The 24,282-nt window shown below is 44.7% G+C and overlaps 1 protein-coding gene across 1 annotated transcript in view; it reads left to right on the forward strand.

Moving 5' to 3' along the window:
- PKP2 (plakophilin 2) overlaps positions 1 to 24,282 on the forward strand; it is a 78,252-nt gene that overhangs the window by 51,833 nt on the left and 2,137 nt on the right. Inside the window, exons 7-11 of the mRNA XM_032781889.2 lie at positions 16,407 to 16,524; positions 18,951 to 19,112; positions 19,624 to 19,797; positions 20,479 to 20,632; positions 22,306 to 22,495. Coding sequence (XP_032637780.1) covers positions 16,407 to 16,524; positions 18,951 to 19,112; positions 19,624 to 19,797; positions 20,479 to 20,632; positions 22,306 to 22,495 — 798 coding nt within the window. The remainder of the gene's footprint in view (positions 1 to 16,406; positions 16,525 to 18,950; positions 19,113 to 19,623; positions 19,798 to 20,478; positions 20,633 to 22,305; positions 22,496 to 24,282) is intronic.

Below are 24,282 nucleotides of genomic sequence, written 5' to 3' on the forward strand. Positions count from 1 at the left end.
GCTGTGAGTTATATTGATTTTACTGTAGTGGGTATATTTTCTGAAATTCTGGGTTCACTGACTGCTGAAGTCTTGCTTGTGAGCAATGAGGTCACATTTATTATTAATGAAGCTGAGCATATTGTAAAACAATAGCTTGTGCAGCCTCTGGAGAGGAGGTTCCAGTTAGGTGAGCAATTCAAGTGCTTCTGTAGTAAGTCTGACGCTGGAATCAATTCCATGCAGAATTTGCTCCTCTGCCTTCCCAGCTGTTGTAACAGTGCTGTGAAGTTGTGATGTGGCAAGGGGAAGGACATCAGACACATGTTGCATTATTTATGGTCCTCGAGCTGGCCAAAATATTTCTATCCCATGCTAGTGTACTGCATCTGCTTGAGTGAGACTGGATTCCAGAGGTCCCCACACACCTAGCCCACTGAAAAGAATCACCGTAGGTGACCATTTAATTTGTGAACTCAGCAATAAAGCATTCAGGTTCTGATCCAGCATTAAGTAAAAAGGGTCTTTCCATAGACTTTAAGGAGTCAGGATTATTGAATAACCAGATGAGTAATTTACAAACTATTCACCCTGGAATTGTAAAACAGACACTATTCCAGGGGTCGGCAACCTGTGGCACGCATGCCAAAGACGGCACATGAGCTGACTTTTAATGGCACACTGCTGCCTGCTGGAGTTCCAGCAGGCAGCAGCGTGCCATTAAAAATCCTGCTCAGCCCGGCTCACTCTTCTCTGCCCTCCGCTTCCCCCACCCCCCGCGGGGCAAGGGGCAGCAGGCAGAAGCTTGGTCCTGCCGGCTCCCCTGCCTCTTCCCATAGTGTGCTGGGTTCCTGCCCCTCCTCCGCTTCTCCGTCCCTCCCTCCCTGCCAGCAGATCTGCTGATGGTCTTTGCGAGGGAGGGGGTCAGGAAGGACCAGAATGCCTGATAGAGGCAGAGAAGAAGGAAGGGCAGGGCCTTGGGGAAGCCGGGGTGGAATAGGGGCATTTCCTCCAGCCCCCTGTCCTGACCCACCCCCCCCTACACACACACACCCAGCCCTCTGCCCTGAGCCCCGCAGCCCTGCACACCCCCCAGGCCCCTGCCCTGAGCCCTGTACCCCCTTCATACACACCCAGCCCTCTTCACACACACACCCACGACCCAAGCCCTGACTCTTGCACCCCCCACATCCCCACCTCCACCCTGAGCACCAAACGGGAGCTCCTGCACCCCCCCCCACGTTCCCACCTGCACCCCTCGCACCAAATGGGATCTGCCCAGGTGAGTGCCCCACACTCGAACCTCCTGCCCCAACCCTGAGCCCCCTCCCTCATTCTAGCTCCTGGCCAGACCCTTCACCCCCAGCCCTGTGCTCAGTGCACTCCCACCCTCAGCTTAGTGCAGAAAGAGGAAGAGAATGGGCCAGAATCAGGGAGAAGGTAGGTACCCAGTGTATGTGGGCAGGGCCAGGACCCCAGACCGGCAGCGGGCTGAGTGGATCTGGCAGCCGGGATCCCGGCTGGCAGGAGCTGGCAGATGGAACCCCTGAGCAGCAGTGGGGTCCCGGCCGCCGGCCCCACACAGCCTGCTGCCGGTCTGGGTGAACAGAACCCCAGACCAATGGCGGGCTGAGCGGGCCAGCGGTATAAGATCAACATTTTAATTTAATTTTAAATGAAACTTCTTAAACATTTTGAAAACCTTGTTTATTCTACAATACAACAATAGTTTAGTTATATAATATATAGAGTTACAGAGAGAAAGACCTTCTAAAAAACATTAAAATGTATTACTGACACATGAAACCTTAAATTTAAGTGAATAAATGAAGACTCAGCACACCACTTCTGAAAGGTTGCCAACCCCTGTACTATTTAGTTATAGTAATTTTATACCAAACATGTATTCACTTTCTTATTCACTGATAATTGTTGTGCCACTGGCTTTTTACTTGTTATTGAGGACATGGATGAGATGCAAAATTAATCCATGGAAAGCCTAAGGTGGGTCAGAACTGGAGATTAAAACTGGACAGTCAGTGAACACAGTTGCATTCCCCTCTGTCTTTTCTGTCTGCAGGGTATGTTTTTCTTTAAATCTGATATGTGATACAATGAGACACATCTTAGTAGTAGAAACTTTAAAGAAACGTTCCTTCATCTTTAATTGGAAATAATCATAGAATCATAGACTTTAACGTCAGAAGGGACCATTATGATCATCTAGTCTGACCTCCTGCACGATGCAGGCCACAGAATCTCACCCGCCCACTCCTGTAACAGACCTGTGTCTGAGCCATTGAAGTCCTCAAATGATGGGTTAAAGCAGGGGTAGGCAACCTATGGCACACGTGCCGAAGGTGGCATGTGAGCTGATTTTCAGTGGCACTCACACTGCCCTGGTCCTGGTCACCAGTCCATTTTAAAAACCTTATTTACTTTACACACAATAGTTTAGTTATATATTATACACTTATAGAAAGAGACCTTCTAAAACCATTAAAAATATATTACTGGCATGCGAAACCTTAAATTAGAGTGAATAAATGCTTTTGTAGATTTCCCTTTGGATACTATGAGATGATCATTAGAGAATATATTTAATTTGTAAGCTCTCCTTTGAGCCCCTCCCCATGATATCCGAGGACGGCACAAACATTACTGAATGTATCTTCACAGCATCCAATGAGGTAGGGAAATACTATCACCACTTTACAGAAGGGGAGCCTGAGACACAGGGATTAAGTAATGTGACATGCCTGTGGTCACACAGGAAGACAACAGAAGAGCCAGGAGTTGACCCTAGACTTCCTGATTCCCAGGCCAGTATCTTATTCACAAGACTCATTTCTATCAGCAACGAAAGGAAGTCTCCGCATTTTACCTGCAAAATTCACTGTAATTATTTACTTCCTCAAGTTACAGTTTTGATTTTGCAGCATCAGCAGCATGACAGTGTTGTCCTAAAAACTCTGAGGCAGTTTTCTAAAGGCAACTTCTAGTTTTCTGGGAATGAAACATAAGTGGTGGGGACTGCATTTTTTAAATTTTATTTATTTATTTTTTTAAACAAAAGGCTAGGTAGCTGCAATACCCCTTCCCCCCTTTGGGTCTGAACAGTAATGCTCATTAACTTCACTGGGCATTGGATCTGCCCCAGAAACCTGAATATGCTCACCGATGGAATGGCTATTTTTATTTCTACTCATTCAGCATATAAAACATACTAACATTTATGTTATGGAAGCACCTCTAGGCCCCAGCTAAGACTGAGGTTCTGTTGTGCACACACATACTAAGGGATAGTCACTGGCCTGAGGACCTTACAGACTGAATAGACAGAACGGACAAAGGGTGAAAGGGGACACACACATGAGAAGAAGAGTTACCCAACATCACATAAAAGGTGAGGAGCAGAGCTGGGAAGAGAACCAGGGTCTCTGGACTCCCAGGCCATAGCCTGGGGAGTTTATACCATGGCAACTTTTCTTTGTAAAAGGTAAGTGGACGCTTATTTCTATTTAAACTTGTTTCAGTTTAGTTAGTTTAAATCAGCTTCTAATCAGACTAACTGGCAAAAGTCACTCTTAAACCAAAGTACAAGTGTCCACACATCTTTTTGCATCAGTTTAAATAAATTGGTTATAAAATCAAACCTTCAGTTAAACCAGAGCAACTTTCTTATGTCGAGAAGCCACTGGGCTCTGCACCACATTATGACTTCAGCAGGGCCGGCTCCAGCTTTTTTGCTGCCCCAAGCGGCAAAGCAGGAAAAAAAAAAAAAAAAAGATAAAGCTGCGATCAGTGGCACTTAAGCGGCGCAGCAGAGCTGCCACTACATTCTTCAGAGGCAATTTGGCGGCAGGTCCTTCATTCCAAGGGGACTGACGGACCCGCCGCCGAATTACTGTCGAAGACTCGGATGTGCTGCCCCTTCCCATTGGCCACCTCAAGCACCTGTTTCCTTTGCTGGTGCCGGGAGCCGGCCCTAGGCTTCAGACAGGTACACTACACTTGCAAAAGCTAAACACAAGTGTGAGCACCGGAGATTTTTGGTTTTGCTCCCAAGTCCAAGAAGATGTATAGTAGATCAACTATTGCGATTAATTATAAGTCAATTCTATGAGAGAAGTAACCTGGCTGTAGTTTTGGACATGCCTCTGTGAAGTGTGTAGAGCTGAATGTCAAACTTCTAGCCTGAGAAGCTGTCCTGTTTCAGCTTGCAGATGTGTGTTTTGTTAACAAATTCTCTTTGGTTTTGGCATACAGATCTCCTTTAGTGGAGTAGTTGTGTATATATATTGCAGAAACCACTGCTGCTGTGCTAAAGGTATTGCATAAGCCATTCTCCCTTGTCAAACATCATGGTTTTACAGCATACACGCAGTGGTGGTTATACCAGACACATGTTCAACAGTGAAGATTCTGTTCCTATAGGAGCACTTCAAGGCCACAGATATCCTAACTACTAATTAACTTCAGTTCTAATGGATAATAAACCAGTGTAAAAGGCAAGACCTTTTATTTGAGGGATTATAGAATCAAACCGAGAGAAACATTAACTACTCGGTATAAACTTTTGTGTCCTAGTTAATGTCTACTATGGGGTAGCGTACATGGAACTAAAAAAATAATCCTAGTATCTATAAATGTGCTGAAGCTTTGTGTATACAAAGAGAGATGCCTGTTAGCTGTGCCCTTTTACAATGGGCATCTGTCATCTTAGGCTTGATTAGTTATTTGCTTACATATATAGCCCAGAACAGCCACTTCAAAGTCAGCCAGGATGCAGATGCACAGAATTATTCCCAGTGCTGGCCAGGAACTAGTCTTACAAAGGTTATTGTAGCAATTTTTCAAACCTTGATATTTGCTTACTAAAGAATAAAGAATTCCAATGTGAACTGTTTTTGATCAAATAAAAATGGACATTGAGCCAAACTCGTTGTTGGGGTAGCTCTACAGCGTTCAGTGGAATTACAAAACCTGTTCAGAGAATCAGAAGAATTTTGATTAACTTGTTTAAAAATTGTTTTTGTTTGCACTCTTCTGCCCTTCCCACTTTTGTGAAATGAAATACCATGAGATGTATTTCTGACCAAAATGAGATCAAGAAGTACTGGACAACTCACAAATAAGGCTGACCTGTCGGGTTGTATAACCCAGTTTTTAGGGGGGAAAAAAAGATTCTGATAAGATTTAGGATCCTTTCCAAGCCAAACCTAACCTTATAAAATTGTCCATTTTCAATAAAGGTTCAAGAGGAATGGTCTTGATTTTTCTTCTCTCATACTTCAGCATTGTAGTAGTCCCATAGATTACAGTGGAATTACCCCTGCTGTGTGTCTGTATTAAATATGGGAGAATCTAGTGCAAAAGATCACTGAAATCCAAAGGAATGCTACAGAAAAGTCATGCAGTGAAAAACAGGGCACAGAAGGTGCTATGCTGGCAAATAATTTGTTTTAATGTTTATACATTGCCAGAATATAAATCTGTAATTAGTCCTTTCTTTTGTAATAACTGACATGTTTGTTGCTCACGTTGTTAGTCTGTAGCCTGCAGCCTGTATTGCAGCAGGAACGCTGCACTTTGAAGTTTAAAAATTATATGTGGCATATTTCTCGTGTTAAAGGTGAACTGCAAAGCTGCTTTTCAAAAAATTAACACACTCTTCATGATACCAAAAGAATAGCTGCTGAAAATAAATGCAGGACAAAAAATAAGTAAGAAAAATGTTTTAAGAAATTTACATTGAAATATTTAAAAATTTATTCCTTCTTTACTTGCAAGATAAGTCCTAAATTCAAGATTCACTTTCAACAGCTGATAACATTGCAAATAGCTAAAACACTGCAATGAACACAGGAAAATGCTCACCACCTCTGATCCAGTGTGTATATGATCTTAATCAGTTATTTCAGGAGAAACATAGAAGCCCAATCTTGAGCCCAGTATCAGGTCCATGAGTGGGGGCTGGGATGGGAGGAGGATGAAGGTTGAACTGATCTTCATATATTTTGCTTTAGAGTGTTAAAATATTGGCAATATTTACCCTGGGCATGTGATATGAGTGACAGTGAGTTGTGATTTTTAGAAGAATTTCAGAATCCCTTTTTACTCTATTTGTGATCCCCCTCCAATCATTTGCTCCCTTTTGCACGTACTGACGGTCATAAAGCTAAACATTAGAAAACAATCAGGCATGTTTCAATGGCTGCCAGACACTGAGCTTCTGACACAATGGCATTGTTTGTATCTGAAAGAAACTTTGGCATTGTTTCCTGAACATGCAGAGTTAGGTAAATCAGAAGAAAGGGTGTGTTGCCTAACAACGAGGCAAATAGATAAAATTGGCTTTACTATTTAATGAGCTAGTCAAAGCAGACCTGGCACTGAACCCAGGGAAAGTGGTGCGGGTTTTAAAGGTAATGTTGCATATCCTTTCTCTTGATCTGAAAGTACTGCACTCTGCTTTGACTTCATTCATTCCTTCAAGTGGAACTAGATGGATTGGGTAGCCTCACAGCCTGAAATGTTATGGTAGCCACTACACACTGAATATATAGTCTTAGGCCTGATCCACTCTGGGGCGGGGGAGGGATGTCATTGTAAGATACGCAACTTCAGCTACGGCAATAGCGTAGCTGAAGTCGACATATCTTATTTCGACTTACCTCCCGTCCTCACGGCACGGGATCGACAGCCACTGCTCCGCCATCGACTCTGTTTTCGCCGCTCGCCCTGGTGGAGTTCCAGAGTCAACGGGAGCGCTTTGGGGGATCGATTTGTCGTGTCTCATCTAGACACTATATATCGATCCCCGATAGATCAATCGCTACCCGCCGATCCAGCGGGTAGTGTGGACGTACCCTTGGATATGACAGTGCATGGCTGGCATGGCTGTGCTTCTAAAATAAAACCCCTGTTCTTAGCACAAGACTTCCTGTGTTTCTTTGCTGTACTTTGAACACTGATGAGAATGTGATCTCCCTTTTGGCATGAACTACCTGTTCAGAAGGGTTCTTCATGAATAACAGGAGATAAATTCCTCACACTGGACAGAAGATGATTGTTCTGCCCAAGTTGCTGCAGAAGCAGATTTACACAAAGCAGGTGAGAGGCAGAGCCCTTAACTGCAGAGCGGGAAGGCTGCTTCCTTATCAGAGCCATGTGCTGCCCTTACTAGGCTCTGGAATGTTCATTCCTCCTTCACTGTCCACTTCTTCTCCATACCAATACATTCTTCATTTAAAACAACACAGACCTATGGCGTAGGAGCTAGTGCTCAGCATACCACAGCCACCAATCTTTCTTATTTCAGCAGAGGAGTCCTGGCTTTTTAAAATCGGTCCTGTGGGTCACTTTATAACTGGAATGTCTCACAGCAAAATGCATCCCAGTTCTTTGAAAGAACGGATGGTCTTTTGGTTAAGGAACTGACCTAGGGCTTAGGAGATCTGGATTTAGTTCCCAGTTGTGACTCAGAATTCCTGGCACACCTTGGAAGAGTCACTTAGTCTCTCAAAATGTGGTTGTACAGTGCTCAGCAGACTGTTGGCTTGATCTCAGTTGGAGCCAATAGGTTCTCCTGTAATATAAATTAGTAATGATATTACACCTCTTTGACCCCTGTTGCAGCAGGACCTTTTTACATTATCTCCGTTCTCTGAATCTGTCCCTAGCTTTTCTGGTCTCCCACCCAACTTAACACCCATTCATTTCCTCCCTGTTCTTTCCAGCTCAGCAACTTGCAGCCCAGCACCTTAGTTGGTTAATTAAATATGTCCCTGAATTCTTAGCCCTCGCTGCTTTCGCATTTCAAAACTGTGTAAGGTATGAAGGGAATGCAGCTTTCTGAACTTCCTGAGATGTTAGGAATGCCATTGTCCAGTGACACAGGAAGGCAAGGCACTGATCTCTGGCCTTCACATGCAAAGTTTTTCCGCTCACTTTTTAAAATAAAATTTCAGTGACTTTCATTTTGGTAGAAGGAGTACAAAAGTCCAGTATTTATCAGCAGAACAGCTGATGCACAGGCCCTCAAAGTACAGTATAAGCAGTCCCACAATGCCCTGCCAATGTGTCTCAGTGCTGGAGGGGCCTCCCCTCCGCTTCAGTTCAACCTTGATATTAGTAGTTCTGTAAAATATTCTTTTCTTTCAAAATCTTTTCTCATTTTACTTTATAGTAATCCTTTGCCCTAATATGCACCTCTCATCTCAAGATCCAAACATATTTTACAAAGAAGAATTAGTTGAGTCTCTGGAAACATCCTTATGAGATAACTAAAGGATTGCTTCAGCAACAGGACATAACACTGGGCAAGAGTTTTAAGACGGAATGAAAGAAATAAGCATATTGTATAGACATTAAATAAGGAATTTAGGTGGGCAGAATTACCTGGACTAGTGTGTACTCAGGTTTGGCCAGGTCACCGGGACTAGCACCCCTATGTGAACAAGTGCCATGAGATTTTTACTGGCCACGGGTGATCAAAACCTCATCCAAAAGAGAGTGCTGCCAGCAGCAGTATGTTCCCTAACAGTACACTTCAGCATTCAGTACTGCCTCAGAACGAAAAGCATCACCTACTGATTCACAACATCTGCAGTCCTCATGGTGCTCCCTGAAGGACTCTCATCCACATTCTGACCTGGCCTGACCCTGCTTAGGGCCAAATGGTCACAGCCCTTATTTGGTCATGTACAGGGGAGTATGTCTTCCCTCCACCCTGTTACTCTCCTGCTCAAATTGTGGTAGGGAATGGGAGGAGATATGACCATACACATGCGTATGCAGCTGGGAGCACAGTGGAGAGTAAAGGAAGGGATGAAATAACTTACTTCTCTCTAGAGTAAAGGAAGATCAGAGGAAAAGTTGTGCCTCTGAATCATAATTTCTGCACGGTTCTGCTCCTTAGGCAGTGCAGCCATGTGCCAGCCCTGGCCCATCACAATTGTAAGGCTGCACTCTAGCCCTTTGTAAGATCTGACAGTATTATGCCTCCAAGCACTATGGCTGCTGCTGTCAAAAATTCATACATAGGATGCTTTTTGTGCAGTGATTTTAAAGTAATGTGCTGTGGCATAGTGTAGTTCCATATCAGCTAGAGTGTCTTTGCCAGTAATGGAAATTCCATACTTATCATTCATGATATTTTTAGCTCTTATAGGCTAGTGAAACTGTTTTTGATATGCACAAGCAAGGCTGTTACATACACCTCTGTAGACATAACTGGCAAAAGGGATGACTTGTTTCAAGTGTGTTGTGTCTGAGGAAAATTAAAATTGCAAAGCAACACCGATGGACGCCATGTGAATAAGCTTGATTTCCAGGTCCATTAATACTACTCAGTATCATTTCACAAGGGAACGAATGAACTCAGAATTATGCATACTAACAGCAAAGCATGACCGAAAAGAAAACTGCAGTTATAGTGTATCCTTGTTTAAACTGTATGAATACCACCAGAGGCAAAAAAAGCACAAGAATTGCATTGGCAGCATATAAAACACCACATCTGTTTTATAGTGCATAAACAAAAGGGAACTTTTAAAGTGGTAGCTCATCAGCTTTTATGGCATTAATAAAATATTAAACCATTGTAATTTGCCACCTGGTTGTGTAAAACTTTTTTGATGAATTTATTGTGAGTGACTCATTTAAAGGGAAATTTTGCTCCTTTGTTTGTGATGAACTGGGATATCAGACTGCATTTTATATTCTTTTCCAATGAAGAGCCTGAAATGTGGTGCAGTATGCAGGCTGCTCCCCAGCAGAACTGCCTGAGGTCTAAATAGTGAGGCTTAGATTTATGATGCTATTATTCTGACATTCAGATCACATTCCGTTATAGAAATAAATGTATCTTAAAGTTATTGGCCTCATTGCTCTCTCCTTAAATTGGTAGTTCATTTGGGGTTCAGCTTCAAGTGGGAGTTTTTGGTTTTTAAATCACTTCTATAGTTCATCTTAAGATTATGTCTCGCAAACCACAGATCTTCTGACTGAAAGCTGGGGCGGACAGTTGTTCCCTGTTGATCTATGAGGCAGAAGAAATCATGTAGCACAGATTCAGTGGCACTCTGAGCTGGAGGGAGAGAAAGATGGCTTTAAGCTTCCTTTGCACCTCCTATATTCTGGGACTCTTCTGGAGCCCTCTGGGCTCACCTAACTGAGGCCTGGTCTGCACTACGCGTTTAAATCAATTTAAAGAGAGTTAAATCGATTTAACGCTGTACCCGTCCACACTACAACGCCCTTTATATCGATATAAAGGGCTCTTTAAATCGATTTCTGTACTCCTCCCCGACGAGAGGAGTAGCGCTAAAATCCAATATTGCAACTTCGGAATAGTGTTAGTGTGGATGGAAATCAACGTTATTGGCCTCCGGGAGGTATCCCACAGTGCACCACTGACCGCTCTGGACAGCAATCAGAACTCTGAGCACTGGCCAGGTAAACAGGAAAAAGCCCGCAACTTTTTTGAATTCAATTTCCTGTTTGGCCAGCGTGGAGCTCTGATCAGCACAGGTGACCACGCAGAGCTCATCAGCACAGTAACAATGCAGTCTCCTGAGAATCGAAAAAGAGCACCAGCCTGGACCACACAAGAGGTACTGGATCTGATCGCTATATGGGGAGAGGATTCAGTGCTAACAGAACTCCGTTCGAAAAGACGAAATGAAAAAATATTTGAAAGAATTTCAAAGTCAATGACGGGAAAAGGCCACAGCAGGGACTCAGTGCAGTGCAGAATAAAAGTGAGGACTCAGACAGGCATACCAGAAAACCAGAGAAGCAAACGGAAGGTCTGGGTCAGGGCCGAAAACATGCCGCTTCTATGCTGATCTGCATGCAATTTTAGGGGGCTGCGCAACCAGTACTCCACCCCTGGCTGTGGATTCAGAGGTCGGGGTTGTAATATCAACCGTGGTTGAGGATTCTGCGGAGGGGGAAGATGAGGAGGAAGAGCTTGCTGAGACTTGCACACAGCACTCCGTTAGCCCAACAGCCAGGAGCTTTTTGTGACCCAGAATTACTGTCCCAGCCCTCCCAAGCCACAAGCCCAGAGAGTGAAGCCATGGAGCAACCTCTGGTGAGTGTACCTTTGTAATATCTATTATCGCTCTTGGAGGTACTCAAAAGCTTTTGCAGAACATTTCTGGGCAAGGCAGCCCTATTTGGTTCCCCCATTGTATGACACTTTTCCACGCCATGCATGTAGCAAGTAATTCGGAATCATAGCTTCACAAGCACAGCCGCGTATGGCCCAGGTGACGCTGGCATTCCAGAAACATACGTTCTGCATCCTGCGGTGGTATTCTCAGGAGAGTTATATCATTCATTATAACCTAGTTGAAATTCAGGACTTTAATTAGGGGGCAGACATGGCGATTTTCCTACTGGCAGCCGCTTAATCCTTCCTTGCTCGTAGCAAAGCGGGGGGAGGGGAGGAATGATGAGCGCTGAGTTTCTCAGCGTTTGGCGAGCAGGAATCTTCCAGGTACCAGTCACGATCATTACCAGTGATCTTACATGAAGCAGCCATGCGGTAGGGGGAGGAGGGAAAGAGGGGGGTTTGGGGTTTGCTGGTTCTCCTCTTAATAGGAACAAGGCATCATAGATCACTGTGTATATGAACGCTGGAGAAGTCAAACAGAAAGCTTACCATGGCCGCATGGAAGCTTAATTTGGATGCCTGGACCTGCGTCTGTGAGATCTGCAACACCAGAGCCACAGCACTCAATATTAAACGATGCAAAATGCGACCTTGTAGTGAAATCACATGTGCTATGTAAGGTGGATAGTGTTATTCACTCTGAAAGAGTACAAGCATTGTTCTGTAAAATGTATCTTTTTACATACTTCTCTCCCTGTTTCCCTCCCCCATGCAGCTGCACAGTTGTCCGGTCCCTACGCCATCCGAAGGCTAGCTCAGATAAGGCGGAGAGGAAGAGACACGAGATGAAATGTTCTCAGAAATCATGGAAGTAACACGCAATGACAGAGCTCATCAGAATGAGTGGAAGGATGTGCTAGCAAGTACAGGAAAGATGCCAGTGAACGGGAGGATAGGAGAGACGCTCGAGATGAGAGGTGTAGGCAGGAAGATCAGCGGTGGCAGGATGCTACGCTGCAACTGCTGCGTGCTCAAACTGATATCCTCAACGCATGGTGGATCTTCAGGAAGAGCAGCGGGCTTACAGAGTGCCGCTGCAGCCATGTTCAACCACCCTCAAAGCTCCCACGTTCCATATCTCCCTCACCCAGAGTGTAAGAACGCGTGGGGGAAGGCTTTCTGCACCTGCCCACTCCACCCCCCTGGACAGTCCAAGCAAAAGGCTGTCATTACGTTGAAATGAGCTTAATGGCCTTTTTCCTTCCCTCCTATCCCTCTCCAAAGCACAGCAGGCAGGGATACCTTGATAATTCTCTGCCTCTTTTTATAATTACTTTTTAATAAAGAATACATCCAAAGGGGGAGGGTGGGTTGCTTACAGGGAATGACTTTTAAGAAGAATAAATGATTTTTTTAAACAATACTGAATGACTTTTAATAAAGAATACATGATTTTTAAACGATACTGACTTTATTTCCTTCAGCAAGCTGTAAGTAAAGGGGAAGGGTGGTTGCTTACAGGGAATGAGTCAATCAAGGGGGGAGGGTTCATCAAGGGAAACAAACACAGCAGTCACACCGTACCCTGGCCCGTGCTGAAACTGTTTTCAAGGCTTCTCTGATGTGCACCGCCTCCTGGTGTGCTCTTCTAATCGCCTGGTCTCTGGCTGCTCGTACTCAGCAGCCAGGTGATTTGCCTCAGCCTCCCACCCCCCGCCATAAATGTCTCCCCCTTACTCTCACAGAGATTGTGGAGCACACAGCAAGCAGCAATAACAAACGGGACATTGGTTTGGCTGAGGTCTGAGCGAGTAAGTAATGTTCGCCAGCGCCCTTTTAAACGGCCAAATGCACATTCTACCACCATCCTGCACTTGCTCAGCCTGTATAGTTGAACAGCTCCTGACCACTGTCCAGGCTGCCTGTGTATGGCTTCATGAGCCATGGCATCAAGGGGTAGGCTGGGTCACCCAGGATAACGACAGGCATTTCAACATCCCCAACTGGTTATTTTCTGGTCTGGGAAGTAATTCCTTGCTGCAGTCGTTTAAACAGAGTAGTGCTTCTGAAGACGTGAGCGTCATGAACCCTTCCTGCCATCCCACATGGATGTTGGTGAAACGTCCCTTGTGATCCACCAGTGCTTGCAGCACCATTGAAAAGTACCCCTTGCGGTTTACGTACTGGTCCTGGCGCTCTGGGCCAAGATAGGGATATGGGTTCCATCTATGGCCCCCCACAGTTAGGGAATCCCATTGCAGCAAAGCCATCCACTATCACTGCACGTTTCCAAGAGTCATTCAAGATCACAACCTTTCGTAGCAGCAGCTTAACGATTGCTTTGCTATTTGATCACGGCAGCCCCACAGTAGATTTGCCACTCCAAATTGATTCCGACTGACGGTAGCTGTCTGGCGTTGCAAGCTTCCGGAGGCTTTGCCACTCGCTTCTCCACTGTGAGGGCTGCTCTCATCTTAGTATTATGGATTTCAGGCGGGGAAAGCATTCACAAAGTTCAAAGAAGTGCTCTACGCATGCGAAAGTTTTGCAGCACTGGGAATCGTCCCACACTGCAACAATTATGCGGTCCACCATCTGTGCTGTTTCCACGCCCAAAAATCGGCGTTCAATGGGTAGAACTGCCCATTACAGCAGTAGCTCCAAATGCATGGGCCGCGTTAGGAGAATTCAGTGTCCATGTCCTCATCGCTCTCGTCGCCGCGCTGCCATAGCTGTCCCCCTCTCCTCCTGCTTGCAGTTCTGGTTCAGCATAGACAGCACGAGTGTGCGCGAGGTGTTGACAACGTCACGATAGCGTTACTGATTCAGCAGGGTCCATGCTTGCTGTGCTATGCGTTTGCTCAGTTTACCCAGGGAAAAAGCGCGAAACAATGGTTGTCTGCTGCTTTCACAAAGGGAGGGGTGAGGCTGTACCCAGAACCACCCCGACAATGATTTCTTGTCCATCAGGCACTGGGCTCTCACCCAGAATTCCCGGGGCGGGGGACTGAGGAACGATGATACTAAGAACGTACCCACACCACAGTGCACCGCTCCAGAAATGGATGCTAGCCTTGGACCATGGACGCACACCATCGAATTAACGTGCCTAGTGTGGATGCGCACACTCGACTTTATAATATCAGTTTTAAGAAACCGATTTTAGCTAATTCGATATTATCCCGTAGTGTAGACGTGGCCTTAGACTCCAACTGCCAGAAGCCTTCTGTGGGCCATGGAAAGGAGAGAATAGCCAGAGCGTAGTATGCTCTGGCCATGTTCCCTACCTCTCCACTCCCTCGGTAAATTACCTTTGTCTGGGGATAGCAAGGGAGACCAGTGTAAAGTTGCCCTTCAGCTGTACACGTCTGAGCAAAGCCCCTTACACAGAGGGCATTCCCTGGGGTGGAGACACCTACTTGTTGCCTTTAAGCCCCTTTAAGGGGATTTAAGGGAATCAGGGAGAGGATCCTATATTGAGACACTAAACCAGATGAGTGTAAATATCTCTGCACTTCTCTTTCACTTGTGGAAGCAAAGGGGAACTAAATATTTATAGCTGATAGGCCCACAAACTCACCAGACAGTCAAGGAGATGAGGTGAGCAAGGAAGAGGTTCTTGGCCACTGACCAGTCCATCAGTTCTTCATAGCATCGCTGTGGGGACTCTAGGGGAGGTAAGGGAGCCTTTCCAAATGTATCTAGCAAAAGTCTCCTCTCATGCTTACCTTTTGCATGCAGCAGCAGCAAATGTGGCTCATCTCCTAACTCCTCACTCCAAGAGGTGAGGCAAGACTGCTGCTGTCGCTTCCAGGGAAAGCCCACTTCATGTTCCTTCATGCCACATTCCTATCACTGCTGCGGTAAAGAAGCTCTGGGCCTTTTTCCCTCCTGGGTTGAGCTCTCCTTACACTCACAGGAGCTGTGGGCTTCCCTTCAACACTCATTAAGTTTGGGAAGTTGCTTCTGCAGCAGAATTAATCTCTGGTTCTTGTTTTGCTCACCAAGTGAAGTGAAGGGCAGTCACAAAAAGGGAGGAAAATATACACTTGTTCACTGTCCTAGTACAGTAGCTGGGACATGGACTCTGATATTGTCTAGGCCACCAAAATAAACCCAAAAAAGAACAGCGTATGACTCCAGCACCTCCTCTGGTCTTTGCTTTCAGCCATTAGAAAGTAGAGATAGAGGCTAGGTAAAGAGGAAATACAATATGAAAATAACTCTAAAAGTTAATTTGAAGAACAAACTCCCAGTTGACGTTCAGCTCCAAAGGAACTACTAATTCCTGGCAACCCTTATGGATAAGTCCTAATATTATTTACATTACATTATTTACATCTAGATATCAACCAAGTTGGTACCTCCTTTGTACTAGTGTTGTACAAACACATAGAAATGAGAGTATAGTAGAACTGAAGCCAATAGGGTTCAAGTAATCTATAGAATCCTCTATTAAATTCTATAGGTATTTTAAATCAGCCTAATAAATTCTGTTGCTGGAATATAGTTCTCTATTAAGTGCTATATGGTAGGATTTTAAAAAAATCTATAGAAAAGCACTTGAATTTGGCCTCATAACTAAGACTTTAAATTGCAGTGAGCTGAAGAAGTATGAACTTGTTTTATGGCAATTTGTGGAATTGGGGAATAAGTATTTAGATTGCAGAGTATGGAGAAGGGAGTTGTCTTCCATTATTCAACACTTACGTTTTATAGCTAATGTACAAAGGTTGCAGAACTTCTTATCACGTGTAACTATAGATGAGTGATCGTGGTTTGGAGGATTGAATTGGTTTGGATAACTGCCCCAAAGTATGGATGCTTATCCAGACCTGGGGTTTGCCATACTGTGGCAGAAATCTTAAAATAATCTTTCCAGTGATATTTTGACCCATCCATTTACAGTCCTGAGTTAAACTAGAAATCTCAGTGGCACATGGAAATTAAATAATAGAAAAAGCCTATCCAACTTGTTCAAACTTAACGAGTATTGGTCCAGCTTCTGGGTGAAGGTTTAATACTGGTCTTATTCTATACAAATAGATTCACCTATCCTTCTACAGTATGTTGTATTGTGTGGGAGTACTTCCAGGGTTTTAAGATGACAACCTTAGTTAGCAGAGTCTTTGGTTTCTTGATGACTTTTTGATTACTCAACATCTGGTGACACCCTGCAGAGGAGTCAAGTCATGGCTCCACAACTTCAGTATCATTTCTGCTGTTTAGCCAGTGGATGGCAGGAAGACAAGGAAGTGACCAATATAAATCTCTTCTTATCAATGTATTCCTTTCTGGACAGAAACATGAGTTCTGCTGGCCCAGAAGGAAGGAAAAAGATGAGAGAATGTGATGGATTGATTGATTCTCTTGTGTATTACATCCAAGGAACCACTGCAGACTACCAGCCTGATGACAAGGTACCTCTTCAAAATGAAAGGATTCTGCACCAGGACTAATTGAGAGGGGAAAACAACTAAACCTTTCAATTCATAGAGATATGGTAGAACCTCAAAGATATGAACACCAGAGTTCTGGACTTACCGGTCAACCTGAAACCTTGCGGAATCAGAAGTACTCAGGCAGCAGCAGAGAAGTGCACACACACACACACACAAATAGCAAATACTTTACTGCCTCGGGCCTTTAGCCCTGGGGCTCACGGCTTCAATGGGGGGCGGAGGCTAGGGCTGCAGCTCCAGGGAGGTGAGGAGGTCAGGGATCTGGGCTGTTCACACACAGCCTTTGGCATGTAAGCTGCTCCTTGGATTGTGCAACCGAATGACACTAGCCAGTATCTCCAGTCCCAGACACAACCCTAGGAACCTCCGTCTTGTAGTGTCCAGTTATGCCCGCTGGATGCTAGAAACTTATATGAGTTCATCAATTTAACAAAGAAATAGATATGCATTAGGCTTGTTATCCCAAGGTGAGTCTCGGACACACCTCAAACCAAATGCACTGCTTCAGGTAGAATAAACAAACAAATTTATTAACTGCAAAGATAGATTTTAACTGATCATAAGTCAAAGCATGACACGTCAGATTTGGTCAAATGAAAAAAAAACAAAACACATTCTAAACTGATCTTAACACTTTCAGTGCCCTTACAAACTTAGATGCTTCTCACCACAGGCTGGCTGGTTGCTGTTCAACCAGGCTCTCCCCTTTGATCAGTGCTTCAGTTGCTTGGTATGGTCTCTGTAGATGGAGGTGGAAGAGAGAGAAAGAGGATGGCAAACATCTCTCCCTTTTATCATGTCTTTTCTTTCCTCTTGGCTTTGCTCCCCTCCCCCATCTTTCAGAGTCAGGTAAGCATTACCTCATTGTAGTCCCAAACTGACCAAAGGAAGGGGGGTGACTCTCCTGAGAGTCCAACAGATCCTTTGTTGCTGCCTAGGCCAGTGTGTTTTGTTCCTGGGAGGCTGGGCTGGGTTTGTCCCATATATGCCCTGATGAGGTGTGAACTGCCCCTCTGCTCTTGGAGAGTTTTTCCTGGGCTTGTTTTAAGCCATGAGGACACATTTTCAGCCTCATAACTATATACATGAAATTACAACCTATTACAACAATTACTATAACATCACTATGGGCAGGTCTATGCTACAGCTGGGATTGATGCTCTGAGATCGATCCACCAGTGATCAATTTAGCGGGTCTAGTTAAGACCCGCCAAATTGACAGCAGATCGCTCTCCAGTCAACCCCTGTACTCTACCCCTGATGAGAAGAGTAAGGTAAGTCGAAGGGAGAGTTTTACCCTTCGAACCCCCTTGGTGTAGACCCCGCGGTAACTCGGCCTAAAGTATTTTGGCTTACTGTGGTAGTGTAGACATAGCCTGTGACAACAATGCTCAGTGCATCATGAGCCTTCCAAAGACACTTGACATGACAAAATTTGCATTGGATACCACACAATCATTTTATAGGGATGAACATGGGGGTGCTGGATGTTCCCTCAAGGTACAGAATATCACAGCAGGGGAGCACCAGGGCTCAGGGCTTTAGGTCTGGGGGGAGTGCTGGAGCTCAGAGCTTCTGGCTCCTTTCCCAGCTTCAGCCCTGCAGGGGTTGCTGGGGCTCTGGTTGCCCCCTACAGCTGAAACCGGAGTGCAGCCATGGGGAGCCCCGAGCCCTAGCGCCCCCTGCCCCAGGGCAGAAGACAGGAATGGAGCCACAGGGCTGAGGCCCCTAGCCCCAGCACTCCCCCCGGATCTAACGCCTTGAGCCCTGGTGCTTCCACGGGTCCGAAGCCCTGACCTTCTTCACCCTGCCTGGAGCCCTGACCCACCGTGCTGCCGCAGCTCCAACCTCCTCCAACCTCAGTGGCTGAAGTCCATAATGTCTTGTTCAGAGTTATGGACATTTCAGAGTTATGGACAACCTCAATTCCTGAGGTGTCCATAACTCTGATATTCTTACTGTATGCAGAAATGATTGTGAAAGAACTATCACATTTTCACTTAGCAGAGATGAAATGTCAGATAAGACACTTTTCATAGGTGGATTTATCATTGTGTCCTATGAGGATAACACACATAGGTAGAGAGTAAATTTTTCAAAAATGTCTAAGTGAATATAAGAAGATGCCCCATATTTTAAAAAGTGATTCAGAGCTAGATTTGTTAATGTATTTAGAAGCCTAAATATGTAGATGAGTTTTAGTGGGGTTTTCAAAAGCACCTGTGGTTTCTGGTGGCCTAATCACTATTGTCTAGTTCTTCAGGCGACCAAAAACCCAAAGGTTGCCCATGTCAGATCCTGAATCAAACATTCCTTCCATGTCTGTATTGTCTCTTCGACATGTGCAGAGAGCTATAATGATATCTACTTCTTCATTATTTTAGGCCACAGAGAACTGTGTATGCATTCTTCACAATCTCTCCTACCAGCTAGAGTCAGAGCTGCCTAGCAGTTATGCCCAGAACATCTATATACAAAGAAAAAATACTCCTACCAATGATAAAAGCTTGGGGTGCTTTGGAACACGCAGCAGGAAAACAAACGTGGTAATGTGTGAATTTATTATGCTTTGAATTGGTAGGCAGTTCTAGCGTGGCTGGTGACGAATGGTGATCTAACAACAGCTGCAACGGACCTGGGGTCCTTCAGAGTTAATAACTTGTCTGGCAGCGTGAGCCAACCAAACTCACTTCAAATGAATGACACTTCACTAGAAGCTTGTAGGTTTGTGACCCACTGCTGTTAGTATGATAATGTCTGATGTCACAATATTTTTAAATACTTATCTTTTATAAACCATTGTTTAAGTTCACAGCATACTGTAGTTTGTTATATCTAGGGGTCTGAAGAGCCAAGCAATGAACTTGATTTTGATCTTATACTAGTTTTACATTGCTTTAATTCTGTTGACTTCAGTTGGTGGGGTTACTGCTGATTGACATTAGTAAAAAAAAAAGCAAAATCAGGTTACAGTTACAGAATGCCTGCTTTAGATTGCGATGCATTGGGCCATATAAGTTCTCCAGTTCTAAAAGTTTGATCTCTTTACATGTTTAGAAGCAACAAGATACTCTGCTGCCCGAGGAAAAGAGCAGTCCCAAAGGGGTAGAATTACTCTGGCATTCCACACTTATTAGGATATATCTCTCCTTAATAGCAAAAAGTACAAGAAACTACACTCAAGAAGGATCTTTGGGAGCTCTCCAAAACCTCACAGCAGGCAGTGGACCAGTAAGTCATTCTGTTTCTTGTTTCTTTTTTAATTTAGAAAGGTGGAGACTGGGGCCACAATGTGAGATGTTTATAGCTTTGAGCTCAGACCCCCATTATGAAGTTGCAAGTCACAGGATTGATGAGTAAGAATGGATCTAAGAATATGGACATGGGGGAGCAGGCTCAGAATTGTGGATACTTTCTGCTTGGCACGTTAAGGGGCTGTTCCTTCTCTGTATGTGTCTCCTTCTATGTAACAAGCTAATTCACTGGGACAGAGATGAAGGCATGGGTGTATTTAATAATGATGTAAAACATTTTTTCTTCTAATATTATAATTATTTCTCTATGAATTTCCTCAAAGAGCAGAAAACTCCCTCTAAACACATCCACAGCCAAGGTATTTTTAAAGTGTCATCACTTTTCTAGTATATGCCACTGACTGGCCAAACAATCCCAGGATCAGGTGGTACAAAAGGGATTTAAAGCTGCTATTGCATCACCTATCTCTTCCGTCCAAGCTTCCACATAGTTCAGAATCTGGGCTAATATCTCAAACGTTCCTGAAAATGATCTATAGGGAAACTTGTAACTGCATTGCCTGCGCTTTTCAAAAAATGAGATAACTTAATGTGATGGTTGTTTATACAGCAGTAGAGTCATAACAATTGCTCATTAAAGTTGTGTGCCTTATGACAGATGCCATTTTCAGCAGCTCATACTGTTGTCCAGAAGGCAAATGGCCTTCAGAGTATTCGATTCATGTTGCATGTAAGCAATCCAGGTGTAAGGAGGACAGCCGTCTCATTGCTCAGGAACTTATCTCGTAATGCCTCTCTGCAGAGTCAAATAGGTGAGCAAAGGACTGTTTTCTTTCAGATTTTATCTCTGTTTCTTCTCTGTTTTCAGTTTTCCTTCCCTTTTTTTTTTTTTTTTTTTTTAGAAAAGATTGGATTAGTGGATTTAACAGATTTAGTGCCAACGCTTGCAGCCTTTTTTCGGGTAAAAGTCCCATTGACTAAAATATAGGTTTTGCCCAAGTGAGGACCATAGGCTCAGATTCTCTCTGTTTAACAGTATTATGTATTTCTCCTCATATCTTTTCAGAAAAGATTAAATGAAAGAACTTAAATTAGTCCAATTTTGGAGAGGGAAGATAGTTTTGCGTTTAAAGTGATTCACACTCTCATAAGTGTACCATGATGTAATTAATCCATATATTTGGCCCTTTGAGTGTAGCCACTAGCTGTCAAGGTGACTGTATGCTGGCAAATCTTCTCATTGTGGCCTCTTCCCACTGGCACTAGTGTAAGGCCATGTCTACACTAGCACTTTCGGTGGCAAAACTTTTGTCGCTCAGGAGTGTGAAAAAACACACCCCTGAGTGATGTAAGTTTGCTGGCAAAAGTGGTAGTGTGCACAGCACTATGTTGAGGGGAGAAATAGCTGCTGCCGCTCGTTGAGCTGGTTTTATTATGTCGACGGGAGAGCTCTCATAATGCGGTTATACGAGCGACACAGTAGAATTCACTGTGTAAAATCTATGAAAGTGTGTGTAGAATCAGGTCATTGTTCATGCTACTTGTGTGTTCTACCCCTTCCCACCCCCATCCTGTGTTTCTTGTCTATTTAGATCGAAAGCCTTTCAGACAAGGGCCATCTACTACTCTGTGTTTGCTCAGTGCCTAGCACAGTGGGGCCCCATTCTCAGTCATTGAGAATGACTGAGGCACTACCGTAATAGACATGATTAGAAACACGAACACAGGAGGCTCCTTTCCCACTTTACCAATGCAGCCCAGTGCAGCATTTAACCAATAACTTCAGTATATTTTGTTGTAGGGGGGATTCGTGCTCCATATTTCTGTGCATCTCTTGAGAAGTGCTGAGTATCCAGAATTCTCACTGATTTGGTCTCAAGCATCATTTTTCTGAAAGTGTTCTTAAGCACCTGTGTAACTTCAAGCACATTTAATGTTCAGCCCATGCTTAGGTGCTTTCCTGAATGAGGATTGGTTTATACACAATCTTAAATTCTTTCTTAAATCAGGGCCTTGAACTGGAGTTCAGAAAGCTCAGTAGCTCATGTGATCAGGCCCATAATGTATATACCTCACAGTTCAGAATTGCTATGCTAACATTTATGCTATATTCATCACACCTTGCACAGTTAGTGCAAAGATATTTTATAACAGTTACATGAATTAATTGAAAATTAGTGAAGTGTCCCCAGCTTGGATGGGTTGGAGTAAAATATAATATATGTTAATCTGTCTCAGATTGGGGAGCTGCAAAATATACTGTAGGGAGGAAATCTCAGCCTAACAATATTTATAGCTAGACATCATTATACCCACAATTGGCTATAAAATACAATCATGAACTTTCTTATGAAGGGACAGCCCACCTGTTAACAGACAGCCAGTAACATAGGTGGAGTACACCTGGTATCAGTGTGTTATATATACAAAGCAGACTATATGGTACATTTGTAATTGAATTCTTTGTTTCCCTTTCATCCTCTAGCCAGAAACGTCTTATCAGATTTGGTCTCCATACTTCCTGACTCTGTCCAAGGGTCAGAGGTTACCAATGAGACCACAGCTTCTGTCTGCTACACCTTGTACAACTTGACCCAGAACAGCTCCCAGAATGCCCGGCTTCTCCTAAACACAGATGGCCTACCAAAGATAATGAACATCAGCATGAGTGACAGGTAAGCCATTTTAAAGTTCCCCCAAGATAAAAGAGCAGCAGCATCCATTGGAAAGAATATAACTTAAAGGAATAGACAGCCTAAATAATAATTGTAGTGTGACTCAAATCAAACACATTGGGTAAAACAATGAAGCCCTTTTTAATAACTGCTCTATCCTGTCTTTTTAAATGGCTCCTCAAAAGGTGATAGGTAAGGCTGAGAGTCTTTCACGGAGGTCACAGAAGTCACGGATTCCATGACTTTCTGGGACCTCCGAGACTTCTGCAGCAGCCGGTGGGGCTGACTCCAGGGCATCCTGAGCAGCTGAGGCGGCCCCGGGGCCAGCCACACCAGCCGCTGCTCCAGCTGCACCAGACAACTGGTCCCGGCTGCTGCCCAGGAGCAATGGTCCGGGACCAGCATTGGCATCCCAGGTTGCCCCACCACCAGCAGCAGCAGTTATGCCCTGGGTCGCCCCCCTTCCCCCTGCCATTCCAGAGCAGCAGCAGTGAGGCCCTGGGTCGCCCCCGCCCCCCATTCCAGAGCAGCAGCAGTGAGGCCCTGGGCAACCCCACTCCCCCCAAGAAGCAGCAGGAGAGCCTTGGACCGTCCCTCTATCCCCACCCAGCAGCAGCTGCAGGGTCCCAAGCTGCCTCCCCGCCCCCAGCAGTGGCAGGGGCCCAGGCCAACCTCCCCAGCAATAGCAATGGTGTGCCACAGCAGCAGCAGTGTCCACCGGAGTGCCCCCCCTCCGAGCACCTGCAGCACCCAGGAGCCCCTAGAGCACCAAAGATTTAGTCAGGGGTATTTATAATACAAGTCATGGACAGGTCAAGAGCTGTGGCTTTTTGTTTCTTGCCCGTGACCTGTCCATGACTTTTACTGAAATTACTCATGATTAAATCACAGCCTTAGTAACATGCTGTGGCTATGTCTACACTGCACACCACTGGTGGCGTCATGTAGGGCATGTGTCGAGACACACTGCAGTGAAAAGCAAGCCGTGTCCACCTGCAGTGTGTACATGTGCAGTGTGTACGGCTACACGCAGCAGTGAAAGGCTCTGGCAGGGAGAACGCAGCTGGGAAACGCTCTGGCAGCAGCGAGGCTATGGGACACTATGCTGGTAAAAACAGTAGTGTAGACAGGGGAGGCACTGCTAGAGCATATAGAGAGCTGTGTAAGTAAGGTACATACCCACAGCGTTCAGGCATACCTTTACTCTACTTGCCTAAGCGGTGTCTCACTGTCTACACTGCTTTTTATACCTGTACAAGGGGGGCGTGCAACACATGTTCTCTATCAGCCATTGTAAGGAGTGAGCAGTGTAGACATACCCAATATTATAGGAAATTCATCTGTTGAAGGACTAGGTCTTTTATATAAATAATTCTCTTTGTGACAGCCCTTCTCTCATAAGGGTGAAAGTCACCTCAGTAATGGGGGCCTACACGGGACCATCCATAAACGAAAGCCCCACTTTAACCCTTAATATTGGGTTTAACTAGGACAGAGGGCCTTCGATGGGCCCACTGTGGTGCAGTTTTTCACCCTTAATGAATACCCCTTAGAGGTGGAGAGTTCAGACTACTCTATTGGGAATATTGTCACTAATAGCTAAAGCAAGGAAGTGTGTTCCCTACGCTACTTTAGGTGGTAGGGATGTCATGAACTGTACTGGGGAACCTGAGAGAATGAACTCAACTCTTCCCAGGGAAATGAAGGAGGAACTGATCATAAACAATCATGTTTTTAAGTCTGAACACGCATTGTGTTCACGAATTGGTATTTTAAATGTTTTATAT

Source organism: Chelonoidis abingdonii, chromosome 1, assembly GCF_003597395.2.
Source record: "Chelonoidis abingdonii isolate Lonesome George chromosome 1, CheloAbing_2.0, whole genome shotgun sequence".
NCBI classification, from domain to species: Eukaryota; Metazoa; Chordata; order Testudines; family Testudinidae; genus Chelonoidis; species Chelonoidis abingdonii.